The 13,550-nt window shown below is 48.6% G+C and overlaps 1 protein-coding gene across 1 annotated transcript in view; it reads right to left on the bottom strand.

Moving 5' to 3' along the window:
* Positions 1 to 8,074, bottom strand: part of LOC113897484 (translation initiation factor IF-2-like) — a 105,470-nt gene extending 97,396 nt beyond the window's left edge. The window contains exons 1-2 of the mRNA XM_027550226.1: positions 8,009 to 8,074; positions 2,585 to 2,683 (exon numbers count right to left, since the gene is read on the bottom strand). Of these exons, the coding sequence (XP_027406027.1) occupies positions 2,585 to 2,683; positions 8,009 to 8,074 (165 nt within the window). The remainder of the gene's footprint in view (positions 1 to 2,584; positions 2,684 to 8,008) is intronic.
* Between the last annotated feature and the right edge of the window lie 5,476 nt (positions 8,075 to 13,550).

Here is a 13,550-nt window from a genome sequence, read left to right as displayed (position 1 = left end):
AGGAATCTGCACTTCCACTGCCAAGGACCCGGGTTTGATCCCTGTTCAGGGAACTAAGATCCCACAAGCAGCATGGTGTAGCCAAAAAAAAAACAAACCTAATGACAACCAATGGCACAGTTTCAACTGAGCACATGTGTGGACCATGCATTAGGATAAACTCCGTATTCGAGCATCTAAATTTTACCGTGACATATTTCAAGAGTACTAACAGCACTGAAAAAGAACACAGCAAATACCTGAAAGAGAAAAAGGCTGCCAATACAGTGAAGCCCTCTTGGTACCCCCATCAGCTATATACGCCAAGGCACACCATGCATCCTCTGGAGAGTTTTAAACTTTATCGTGCTCATGCTCATGTCTGACTCTTTGAGACCATTTGGACTAGAGCCTGCAAGGCTCCTCTGTCCTGGGATTTTTCAGGAAAGACTACTGGAGTGGGTTGCCATTTCCTCCTCCAGGAGATCTTCCTGACCCAGGGATCGAAGCCACGTCTCCTGTGTCTCCTGCATTGCAGAGGGATTCTTTACTGCTGAGACATCAGGGAAGCCCTTTAAACTTTATGCTGCTAAGTCGCTTCTGTCGTGTCTGACTCTGTCGACCCCATAGACGGCAGCCCCCCAGGCTCCCCCGCCCCTGGGATTCTCCAGGCAAGAACACTGGAGTGGGTTGCCATTTTCTTCTCCAATGCTTGGAAGTGAAAATTGAAAGTGAAGTCGCTCAGTCCTGTCCGACTCTTAGCAACCCCATGGACTGCAGCCCACCAGGCTCCTCCATCCATGGGATTTTCCAGGCAAGAGTACTGGAGTGGGTTGCCATTGCCTTCTCCATTAAACTTTATAGAGACAGTTAATATATTTAGTTCAGGAGCTCTTTGAGACCCTTAGAATATACCAGGTGTGAAACATTGCACATTAGCTCACAGTCTCCTAGAAAGACAGGGAGGCTTTAAAATAGCTCTTTATCTATTTCAGAATTCTTTTCCCTACCTGTTCAGAGATTTCGCCCCTGTTCTATGCTTAAGTCTTTTCTGACTTCTGAACTCACTGTTTAAATCGGGCCTTCTCTGGCTGTATGTGGCTTCTCTAATTATTGTTCATCAAATTCTATTTCCCCGCATCATGTCAAAATCAGATGGTGATTTTTTCCATCTGTTGCCACAATCTGTTCAAACTGTCACATTCCAAGAGCTCTCTGTAAGTTGTATAGCCCTGAAAGGGAAATGAATTTGCTTCTGCCAGACTTACTATGGACAGGGTTTTGGTATACAATACTGTATTGGGATTCTTGGTATATAATATTGAGTTCAGAAAAATTGATTTTTTCTCCCATACCTGTAGTGAGTAACATGAAAGTCATGGGTGAGATCCAAGCAGGATTAAATTCTGACATGCTCAAAAGATTCTTTCCCTCTAATACAGTAATATTTAATAAAGAACCTTCCCATCCACAGCCCATTCCTCTTCAACCACAAACATTCTTAGTCCAGACAGAACACTGAAGCGCTTACGTTACCTTTCACATAAATGCTATGCATCTGGACTTGGAAAAATTCTTGTTCTTGAAAGCATGTCAAGAAAAAGCATCATTCTGATGTTAAGCTGCTCCTATTATGCAGAAAGCTGTTTTCCTTTCTCATTAAGTAAAGCAATTGCAAAGCCATCCTGTGGATGTGTTAATGGCCTTAGGGTCAGAGGGCCAGAGTCAGCCTGGGAGAGTGGAGCTGGCCCCATGGCAGAGACTACCTGCAATTTTTATTATGGATCTCTACTCACTGCAGAGACACAGAACAAAGCAAGAGGTTGCTCTGGAACAAATCCAATATGGAGAGGAGGAAGCAATCAGTCTGAGTGTATTTTCCAGGAGAGATTCAGGGCTCAGGTATCTGCCCTCCCCACCACCCACCGCCCTGGAACTCTCATTTCTACTTTGGAGAGTGGTCCATGTTGGTCCTCATCCCCAAACAGACCTGGAAGCCAAGAGGATCCCCATAATGGGACCACATGCATTGCTGTTCCCCTTTATAAATGTCAGCTTGTAATGATGAATTCTGCATTCAGAGCAGAAAATAGCTCATCCCATGGTCTGTAAAAAGCACGCATTTGGGGTTAACTCACTCAGATGTTTTACATATTTATTTGCATTGTGCATTTACCAACTCTTCTTTCATTTAATCGAGTGAAGCTGCAGCTAGCCCGAGCCAGAATCAGGTCCCCTGTTTTCTTGCTGCCCCACCTCATTTTTACACCCAAAGGCATCTGCTGATGTGAAACGAGGGAATGAATGGTGATCCCAGGAGGGACCCAAGGGCCGTGCTGCCTTTCACATGGTTTGCTGTTCCTGCTGCTTGTGACTTGCTCTTTCTGGTTCCCGAAGTAAGATTCCCTTCTCTGGAACATTCTTCCTTGTCTTCCTTCCCTCAGTGCTGAGAAGGACTGGGCTGCCAGGGATCATTCTTCCCAGACCGTCTGCACCCAGGAGCTCAGGGACTAGCTCTCTGTCTCACTGAAGGTTCCTGCCCCTCAGTAGCAGACTTACAGGGAGACGGGAGGACGTGCCGCCTGTGGTGGTACCTTCAACCCACCATGGAGCTCGTCCTCAGGGCTAAGAGCTTTCCTGCTGGAATCTTACCACCTTTCTCTTTGGCAGCAGGTTTCAGCCAGGACCCTGGGATGGTGGGCACCTAGGAGCACAGGAGAGGGGAGAGGGCTGGCTAGAGATGTGGGACCCAGCTCCTTATGGCCGTTTTGTGTTTTGGGCATCATTCATTTCCTGTGTTGAATGAGGGGAAGAAGGTGGGCTCTGCAGGGGACTTCATCCCCACCTTGAATTCATCTCAGCCCTTGGGCTGCAAATGCTGTTTTCATTTATGCTGGTTTAATATATCCTGGTTGAATTCCTTGGGGGGTGAGGGGTGGGGAGGGATTGCTGCTCCTAGGAGACGTGAGTGCTTTCTTCCCTAAGAATCTACCAGATGCTTTCCAGGGTGGCCAGACCACTTTCACATCAATACACAGTTTCTGTTGCCCTGCCCTGCCCAGCGCTCATGCTGTCAGCTGCTCTAATTTCATTCATTCTTGGGTGTGGGGAGAGTGGTGAAGCCTAATAGAACACTCCCAGCACTTCCCAAACATACTTCCCCATAGGAGATTTCGTAACTCCAATGGAGAAACCATACCATTGCAGGAACGGGGACCCAAAAGGGGGCCCAAAAGGGGGCTTTTGTCTAACACTCAGAAATGAATTGCCCAAGGAGACACACATGCTGACAAAGCAAGAGATTAATTGGGAAAGGGTGCCCAGTCGGAAAGCAGGAGGGTAAGGGAACCCAGGAGGACAGCATGCCATTTAGTTCACAATCTAGGGCTCTATGGTGACAGGATTAGTTTCTGGGTTGTCTTTGGCCAATCATTCTGACTCATGATCCTTCCTGGTGGTGCATGTGTTGCTCGGTCAAGATGGAGGCCAGCGAGGATTCTGGGAGGTGGTAGGACACGTCATGGCTCCTTTTGACCTCTCCTGAACTCTTCCAGTTGGTGGTGGCTTATCAGTTCTGTCTTTCTTACTAGGCTCTCCTGTAGTAGAATAACTCACACAAATAATTACTATGGTGCCTGGCCAGGGTGGGCAGTTTCAGTCAGTGTGTTTCCCCTAACAATACCAGGGTAGGAAACCCTCCCAAAGGGTGGCTCTGAATCAGAGATGCTCTGGTACCAGGTTTAATCAGAACTTGCTGGAAGTCTTGTGTGCAAGTGGCTCCCCTGTTTGAGGCACCTCCCAGAGAGGCTGTCCCTCTCCTAGGCAGGAGCACCTGCATACAGGAACTGTCACCTCCAGGATTATGCTCTGCCGGCCTTGGGGTGTGGGCTGCAGGCTGGTCACAGCCCATCCTCCCCTTGTTGGGGAATCATTCCCAAGGAAAGGGCTTGGCTGCATAGCAAACCACCTCCCAAAGCTTCTACACCTGACGTGGACCTAAGGTGCATCTGACCCAGAAAGCGTTCTCCCAGAACCCCATCCTATCCACCCGTGGCTTTGGCCATCAAATACTTCTCCATCAGCATGTTCAACAGATCATCCCAAAGTGGAGGGTCACCTTGAATGGAAGAATGACTTGTTGTGAGGCCCGGTCTAGTCTCATGGAGGGACAGACATTCCACCTTGAATCCTCCTGGAAGCCTTAGCTGTGTCCCTGGAAGACGAAAGCATTGTTAAGAAGCAAAATTCAGACTGACTGGCAGCTGAGATCTCTGCTCGGCCGCTGGTGGCTTTTGGGTGTCACTGTGCATGACTGTGCAAACCCAAACTTCTCTTTGTCAGTCTAGTCTCAAAGACACCATCATGGACAATTCTGAAACCTTAGAGATTGGAGGGACAGGTGCTCTTTCTCCATGGGGTTCAAGCCTTTGGGAATCAGCATCAATGACCTACTTGTGGATGCATCTTCTCGCCCTCGACGGCACTAAAGTGCTGTCTGTTTCTGGCCAGATGGTCATGGATCTTTGATATCTATGGTGACAAAATGTTGGCCTTTGAAAAGAGACTATAAGTCTTAGATGGAGGATGTGTGCGTGCATGCTCAGTCACTCAGTCATGTCAGACTCTTTGCAACCCCATGGACTGTAGCCTGCCAGGCTTCTCTGTCCATGGAATTCTCCAGCAAGAATACTGGAGTGGGTTGCCATGCCCTTCTCCAGGGAATCTTTCTGACACAGGGGTCAAACCTGTGTCTCTTATGTCTCCTGCATTGGCAGACAGGTTCTTTACCACTAGTACCACCTGGGAAGCCCTAATGCAAGATACCACAGGAAAAACAGTGACCACAAGGAATAACACTTTGGCACCTCTATCCCCAGGATGAGCATGGTTGTGCCCCCAGCTGTACACAATGGTGAATGTGAGGCATGGACTGCATGACCTGGGCCTGGAGTGGCAATTTCACGGAGAAATTGCCTCCTCTTTGTGATTTGCTGAGTCTCAGTGAAGCTTAACCCCAGTTCCATCTGGGTAGGGGGAGGGAAGTGGTCCCCAAGATCATCAGATATTCAGAAATAATTGAAACACTTGAGGGTGAACACCGGCCTTGGGTTTCGTTTTGGAAGCAATCGGTCTTTTCAGAGGCTTTGACCTCAGGGGAGAACGTAAGCATGGCGCCGAGCAGGAAATTGGAAGGGGATGGATTTTATTCCCCTGGCCAGAACTAGGCCATCTCGACCATGCGGTCTGCAGCTGGTCTGGAAGCAAATTATTTTCTGTGCCCTGCCTCTAGAAGACCCCATCCTCCTGGGTGTGAATCTCATTTCCTCACGAGTGGACAGTCACAGTTCTGGTCCTTATGAGCCAGCATGCTTCCCAGGAGAGCTCCCTGGACTGTGTGAGAAGGAGGAAGGTTTCAGACCAGCTGTGAGGGGCTTTTGCCCTGGAAGCAGGGGAGGTGTGATGGAAGAAATGGCCCTGGGCCTTTCTCAAAGCGGGGACACCATCTACGAGGACTGAAAGAAGACAGGGAGGAGGGGCCTGCCAAGAGGTAAAAGCAGAATCCTCGGTTATTTTCTATGTTAGAATGTAAAACAAACCCTGATACTCAGGCTTGCACTGAGTGAAGGGCCAGCATAAAAGGGCTGAGGCTTATCTGTTCTGAGGGCCTCCCGGTGGCTCAGTGGTAAAGAATCCACCTGCCAATGCAGGAGACTCAACAGGCACAGCTTTGATCTCTGAGTCAGGAAGATCCCCTGGAGAAGGAAATGGCGACCCACTCCAGTATTCTTGCCTGGAGAATTCCATGGACAGAGGAGAATGGTGAGCTACAGTCCATGGGGATCTCAAGGAGTTGTACACAACTGAGTGCTCATATCTGTCCTGTCTCAACCCCGGTGTTAGGATTTGCACGATTACCTTCAACCATCCCACATGTGGACAGGGAAATCCTCAGAGAGGCTAAGAGTGGGCCAGACTTGAGTTCAAAAGTGTCCTCAGCGGCTTATCACACCACACCACACTTCGTGGGGCCACAGGCCTCTGTGCCTTCTGCGCATGTTAACTGAGCACCTACTGTGCTCCGCACTGGGAGGATAAAGCTGAACGAGAGGACAAGATCCCACTACTACCTCCTCCTCCCCTGAGAAAATGATAGGGAAGGAAACTCTAAGTGGACAGATGCAAGCAAGGGAATGCTGTGATGCCGTTTTCAGGACGGAAATAAACCAGGAAGGAGATAGAGAATAATAGACAGGGATCTATCCAGAGATGGCCTTGCCGGGCTGGCAAAACCTACACAGAAACTCGAGGGTGGGAGGTTCCCGTGCAGGGAAGTTTGAAGACTTAGCACCAAGTTGTTGGCAGGCCTCCCATTAAACTATGGAGGGTGGGTGTGTCTGTCCTCTCCCCTTAGATCCGGGCAGGTTCCTGCCTGCTTTAATGGATAGAGATTGACTGTAGTGGTGCTGTGTGACTTCCCTAGTCATAAAAAGCCAAGCTCTCATTCCACTTTTGTGGAAGCCCTCGTTCTTGGGCTCCAAGCCCCCAAATCAGAAGTCAGGGCCCTCTTAGGAGGCCCAAGTCATAGGAAGAGGCTGCATGAAGGAACTTGACTCAGCAGCCCTGCTGAGCACCCAGCTGGCAGCCAGCATCAACAGCCAGCCAGGGGGGTGAGTCATCTGGACACCCATCCCAGTTGAGTCTGCAGATGGCTCCAGCCCTAGCTGACATCTTCCTGTAAACTCAGGAAACACCCCACCAGGTACTCACCAGCTGAGTCCTCCAGATTCCTGACCCATGAAATTGTGAAGTATAGTATGACAAACTGGTATGGTTTTAAGCTACTAGGTTGGGTCATTTGTTATGCATATACCCGTTTGTGCACATGCCTGGGACTGTGTGCCTGCTTGGAAATGACTTGAGAAAGCCCTCAGCTCTCACCTCTGGCTGACCCTGGAGCCCTGTGCCAACAGGAAGTGAAGGCTAAAGTAGAGTTGTCAACTGTCTAGATGAGTGTTGAAGGCTGGCCCTCAAGTGTGTAGCCCATTGGTAAAGACTGGGAGGCTTATGGATTCCAGGTAATTCAAGAGATCTCTGTTCTGTCATCAACTAACTACTTGCAACTAATAGAACAGGGACTTTGTGGCCACATATGACAAAGAAAACATTTTTTATAGAAAGTTCAGAAACGTCATCAAGCAAAAACAGTGAACCTTGGGGAGGAGAGGAGAATCAGATTTCCAGAGTGGCCACATTATCTTATTTAAAATGCATTTTCAACGGCTTTCCTGGTGGCTCAGTGGTAAAGAATCCGCCTGCCAATGCAGGAGACATGTGTTCAATCCTTGATCTGAGAAGATCCTACATGCTTCACAGCACCTAAGCCTGTGTGCCACAACTGTTGAGCCTGTGTTCTGGAGCCCGGGAACAGCACCTACTGAAGCCCATGTGCCCTAGAACCCATGCTCCCCAGCAAGAGAAGCCACCATGATGAGAAACCCATGCACTACATCTAGAAAGTAGCCCCCTGCTTGCTGCAACTAAAGAAAAGCCCGCTCAGCAGCAAAGACCCAGAATGTCCAAAAATAAAGTAATCTTAAAAAATCATTTTCAACAGCAACAGAAAATAGGAAGCACACAAAGAAACAAGAAAAGATGGTATATACACAAAACAATGGAAATTATTCATTAGGGAGCCCAGACTCTGACTTAATAGAGTTAATAAATTAATGGCTAATTGAAATATACTTAAGGAACTAAAAAGAATTAAAAGGGGAGTAAGAGAAGGATGTCTCACCAAATAAAGAGGGATAAATTATAAATAGAAAGTTCTGAAAATGCTAAGATGTCTAATAGTCTAGCCAAAAGATGTACCATGATTGTGACTACTGGGAATGAACAAATCAAAGAAAGATCTGGGGGGGAAAGCCACCAAATTTTTAGAGAACAGGTGGCTGAGAAAGAGCCCTGGGTGGTGCCTCCATCTTCGGTGGGGTGAGCTGGGAATGTGGACGAGACAGGCATCGCTAACCTGCGTCTGTGTCCTGTGCGGTGCTGAGTTGCCGTTCCCACACATGAGGCACTCAGCGTTGTCCATGTTGCCTGACCATGCCCCACGCATAGCAGCAATCATGGGGAATTACCAGGGCAGGAGCAGGAGGGTTTTGGGACTTGGTAAGTTTGTTGGTGATGTAGCACTCTCTTTGTGGCTGCGCCGTGGAAGATGGGAAGATGAGAACCGGGCTGCAAGAGGTGTTTGACTTTGCCCCTGCATAAATACTTCCTCCTGGTGAGGATGTCCACACTGTCCAGCCACCTTAAACTGGGGTAAAGCCAGTGGCTTAGGGCCAGCACACTGGGCATCCTTGATGAGGCAGCCAAATTCTCAAGTGCCCAGTGGGTGATCTCGATGATGAGATGTAGGCCCTTCTTCAGGAGCTCAGTGCCAGTGGGGAGTCACAAACATCTTGATGTGAGGCCCAAGGGGAGACCACCCAGGCTTTGCTGGGTGGTTGAGCAAGGCTGGGTGCTGAAGAACCAGGAGAGATCCTGGAGGGACTCATGGCCTCAGGGAGTGACCACTTTGACCAGTTCCAGAGACCGGTAATTCCACATACTCTCAATTGTTGTATATCTTTTTGCAGCTGGTTGGTCACCCGGCCATTTTTCCTCCTCTTCCTCCTGCCAGCAGCCCTGCCTCCCTCCACCTGACACTCATCTCACCTCCTAAAGAGGGACTGGGAGGCCAGCAACGCATCACCAAGGTTCTGTTATATGGTGACTGGGTAGAAACTCATTGCATCATCTTTCTCTACATTGTTAGATCTCAAAACGCATGTATGGGATGAGGGATTCAAATATTGGGCTACTATTACCTACTCTGGAGAAGGCAATGGCACCCTACTGCAGTACTCTTGCCTTGGAAATCCCATCAACGGAGGAGCCTGGAGGGCTGCAGTCCATGGGGTCGCTAAGAGTCAGACACGACTGAGCGACTTCACTTTCACTTTTCACCTTACTGCATTGGAGAAGGAAATGGCAACCCACTCCAGTGTTCTTGCCTGGAGAGTCCCAGGGACCGGGGAGCCTGGTGGGCTGCCATCTATGGGGTCGCACAGAGTCAGACATGACTGAAGTGACTTAGCAGCAGCATTACCTACTCACGTTCTTCCTTTCTCTAATTCCCAAGACAATTGGGATTTGACCTTATTTGAGAAATGCAAACATACACCCTGTCTGAAATAGGAAGCATTTAAATATCTGGGGACCCCCAAGGAAGACACTGCCCTTTTCCTACTCAGGGTCTCTTCCTCGTTTCCTTTCCCACCAGAAGAACTTAATTTTGTATTTATGTAGCAGACAGGGAGCCCTTGATCTCAGAGAAGGTAGGTTTCCCACGCCTCCTTAGTATCAACGAGTCACAACAATCCTTGTTTCCTTTGCCGCTGATTGTTCTAGGGTGTACACGGGACCCTGTTCTGCATGATGAGAGGTAAAAAGAAATCTTTTTTCTCCAGTTGGGGATCCTGGTGCAATGCCTGGAGTTCTGAGAGCTATTTTGTAAACTAAGTGACCAGCATGAGGATTAAAAGCTGTTGTGTTGAGAAAGAAATGGAAGGACAGGACGTGCCTGGCTCGGATGGCGTCATTGAGCTAGGGCTCCCGTTCTGACTTTTTCTACTGTGACACCACTAAATGCCCACTATTGTTTCAGTCCCTGTGAGATGGCCTTTTTCATATTTGTAGCAAAAACCACTTTGGGGAAAACATTTTTACAAAACTTCAGCCAGAGTAGGTGTTACTTTACCCAGACGTGTTTATTCCTTTTCAATGAACTTAAACTGATGTGGTTTTCATGCCTCTCCCCACAAGTCTTGTTTTTCAGCAGGGTGAGGTGGGGAGGGAAGTTGGAGAATGTCATCTGATAGAAGAGGAGGTTAGAAGCTGCCCGCCTTCCCCCAACCCCCACCCCCACCCCCGGCCTCGAGATTGTGGAGGTGGCGTGCCTGAAGGAAAAGGATGGTGAAGCTTGCTCTGCTTTCATGGGTCTGGCTTCATTCTGGGGTGAGGAACTGCAGTGTCAGCCAAGAGCTGGGGATGCAGGGGTGGGGTTTGGATGATCCACCTCTTCGGGATCGCAGAGATACCTCTTCCCAGGGGTCCCTACAACTTCCTGGGATGGCTGGGAGGGTGGCAATCTGGTGAGACTTTTTACTTAAGATTTTTTTCTTTTTGATGTGGATCACTTTTTTAAAGTCTTTATTGAATTTGTTACAATGTTGCTTCTGTTTTATATTTTGGTTTTTTGGTCATGATGCATGTGGGATCTTAGCTCTCCAAACAGGGATCGAACCCTTACCCTCTGCACTGGAAGGCAGTCTTAACCACCAGACTTCCAGAGAAGTCCCCAGTCTGGTAGTTTTAAAACAGGCCTGTAAATTATTTGGCAATCCTCCAGATAGAAAGTGGGGTCCATGTTCCCTCCCCGTGAACCTGTGGGGAGTCTCTGTGGCCTTGTGTGACTTCTGAGGCTCTGAGGAAAGAGGCCAGGCAGCTGTGCTTGCTTCCCTCAGTTCTCTTGCTCTGGGAGCCGCCATATCAGAAGTCTGGGTTTTGAGGGTGCCAAGAGAAAAACCACACAGAGTTAGAGAGACAGAGAGAAACAGAGAGAGGGGGAGAGACTGACAGAGACACACACACAGAGAAATAGAGAGACAGGCACACAGATAGAGACAAAGACGGGGATACAGAGAGACAGAAATAGAGAGAGAGCATGCCCCAAGGATGTCCAGGGACCGCTCCAGCCGAGGCCTTGGGCCAGGAGGCCAGCTGCGTAACAGCGATGAGACTGCCAGCTTGGGTGACTGGGAGATTTGCTGTGTCACCAGACAACAGGAAGGGATGAGAGCTGGCCCCAGCCAGCATTCTGGGGCCATCTCAGATGGAAAGAACCTAACAGCGGTGAAGCAGGAAGCTCGTTAGGGCCCCTGTGGGGCAGGGTAGGTACCTCGGGCTGTCGGGGTGGGATTAGGAGACCTTGAGCCTCACTGAGGTGGAAGAACACCAGAGCACCCAGCCCCTCCTCCCACAGCCCTGCCCTGCCAGCATCTAGAAGATACTTTGGAGAGGGCAGGGTTGGCAGAGAAAATCTTGGAAGGATCTGTGCATTCAAGTCAGGTGAGCTCAAATTGCCAAACTGGACTTTGTTTCATGAACTGCTGTGTCACAAACAAATCTAAATACTTGGATGAACACAATAGCCATTTCTTATTTCTCATGACTCTACGTGTGGCTGGGTGAGTCCCCTACTGATGTTCCTCCGGGCTCAGGCAGGTTCAGCTGTTCCCACGTGGCTGAGTGGTAAAGAATTCACCTGCAATGTAGGAGGATGTGGGTTTGATCCCTGGGTTGGGAAGATCCCCTGGTGAAGGAAATGGCAACCCACTCCGGTATTCTTGCCTGAAAAAATTTCATGGAAAGAGGGGCCTCTTGGGCTACAGTCCATGGGATTGCAAAAGAGTTGAACATGACTTAGTGACTAAACAACAGCAACAACCCTTTGACCTCATCTCCCCTGGCTTCTCCCCACTCCCAGTTCCTCGATGGTGGCCACCATTCTACTCTCTGTTGCTATGTACTCAACTTTCCTATATTCCACAAATAAGTGACTTCATGCAGTATTTTTCCTGTGTCTGATTTATTTTACTTAGCATAATGTCCTCCTGCTGCTGCTGCTGCTAAGTCGCTTCAGTCATGTCCAACTCTGTGCGACCCCATAGACGGCAGCCTACCAGGCTCCCCCGTCCCTGGGATTCTCCAGGCAAGAACACTGGAGTGGGTTGCCATTTCCTTCTCCAACGCATGAAAGTGAAAAGTGAAAGTGAAGTCGCTCAGTTGTGTCTGACTCTTCGCGACCCCATGGACTGCAGCCCACCAGGCTCCTCCGTCCGTGGGGTTCTCCAGGCAAGAGTACTGGAGTGGGGTGCCATTGCCTTCTCTGATAATGTCTTCTAGGTCCCTCCAAATGGGGGGATCTCCTTCTTTATTGTGACTGAATAATAGTCCATTGTGTATACATGTACATCACATATTTGATGGAGACTTAGGTCATTTCCATGCCTTGATCATGATGAATAAGTCTGCAATGAACCATGGGGGTGCAGATATCTCTTCTAGATAGTGATTTCATTTCTTTTGGATAAATACTCAGAAGTGGAATTGCTGAATCAGATGGTACACTATGTTTAGTTTTTTTTAAGGAAACTTCATACTACTTTCCATAGTGGGTGCACCAATTTACATTCTCATCAACAGTGCACGAGGATTCCCTTTCCTACATATCTTGTCCAACATTTGCCATTTTTAAAGTAGTAGTTCTACTCTTTTTTAAAAAATTTAATTGGCTGCACTGGGTCTCAGCTGTGGCATGCAGGATCTTTGATCTTCGTTGAGTTATGTGGGATATTTAGTTGCGGCATGTGGGATCTAGTTCCCTGACCAGGGATCAAACCCAGGGCCCCTGCATTTCAAGCCCAGAGTCTTAGTCACTGGACCCCCAGGGAAGTCCCAACACTTGTCATGTTAAAATAATGAAGATTTAAACAGTCCATTCAATGTCAGCCAAAAGTCAGGATAAATCCAGGGAGCTAGGTAATCTTTTTCCCCTGGGGAAGCGGGGGAAGCCTGAATCTTCTGAAATTCAGTGAGCATGCTATACCCCATCTACTTTATCTCAACCTGAACTGCTGGCTCACGCTTTACTGCCCTAGGAATACTCAAAAGAAGGTTCAGGACAGAGAGAAGGAAAGAAAGGAAAGAGAGAGGAATGGAAGGAAAGGAAGGAAAGACAGGACAGAAGGCAAGGAAAGAGAGAGAAATGAGACACACTGAGAAACAGAAAAGACAGCGGATGCTGGGTATCTCCATGAGAGTAGAGATGCTTCTGGAGCACAAGCCGAGTCCCCTGTGGTTCTGGAACTTTCTCTCCTCTGCTGATTCTCTGCTCAGCGGATTTTCTTTGTAGCCTGGTCTGCTCTGCAGGTTGCCTTCTAGACCACATGGGTGGGAGAGCAGTTCTCACCATCTGTCCTGATGGAATGGCGCCTTCCCAGCTTGTGCGTGAACATTTATGGAAAGTAAGGCCATTAAACATGTTGGTTTCGGAGGACCCAGCCCCAGGTCCTGAAACTCCGGACACTGTGATTATTATTTTCATTTTTATTGGAGTATAATTGCTTTACAATGTTGTGTTAGTTTCTGCTGTGCAGCGAAGTGAATTAGCTGTATGTATATAGATCCCCTCCCCTCTTGAGCCTCCCTCCCACCCTCCCATCCCACCCATCTGGGTCATCACAGCAGAGCTCCTTGTGCTGTACAGCCGCTTCCCGCTAGTTTTGTCTGTTTTACACATGGCAGTGTATATATGTCAGCGCTATTCTCTGAATTTGTCCCACTCTCTCCTTCCCCCAGTGTCCACACATCCGTTCTTTGAGTCTGCACAGACACTGATTATTATTAATGATTCATATCAACAGCTCGTTTAGTCTTTTGTGAGGTGTCTTCTTTGACGACAC

This window comes from Bos indicus x Bos taurus, chromosome 8 (assembly GCF_003369695.1).
Source record: "Bos indicus x Bos taurus breed Angus x Brahman F1 hybrid chromosome 8, Bos_hybrid_MaternalHap_v2.0, whole genome shotgun sequence".
In the NCBI taxonomy this organism is placed as follows: Eukaryota; Metazoa; Chordata; class Mammalia; order Artiodactyla; family Bovidae; genus Bos; species Bos indicus x Bos taurus.
This window is presented reverse-complemented; position numbering and strand designations above follow the sequence as displayed.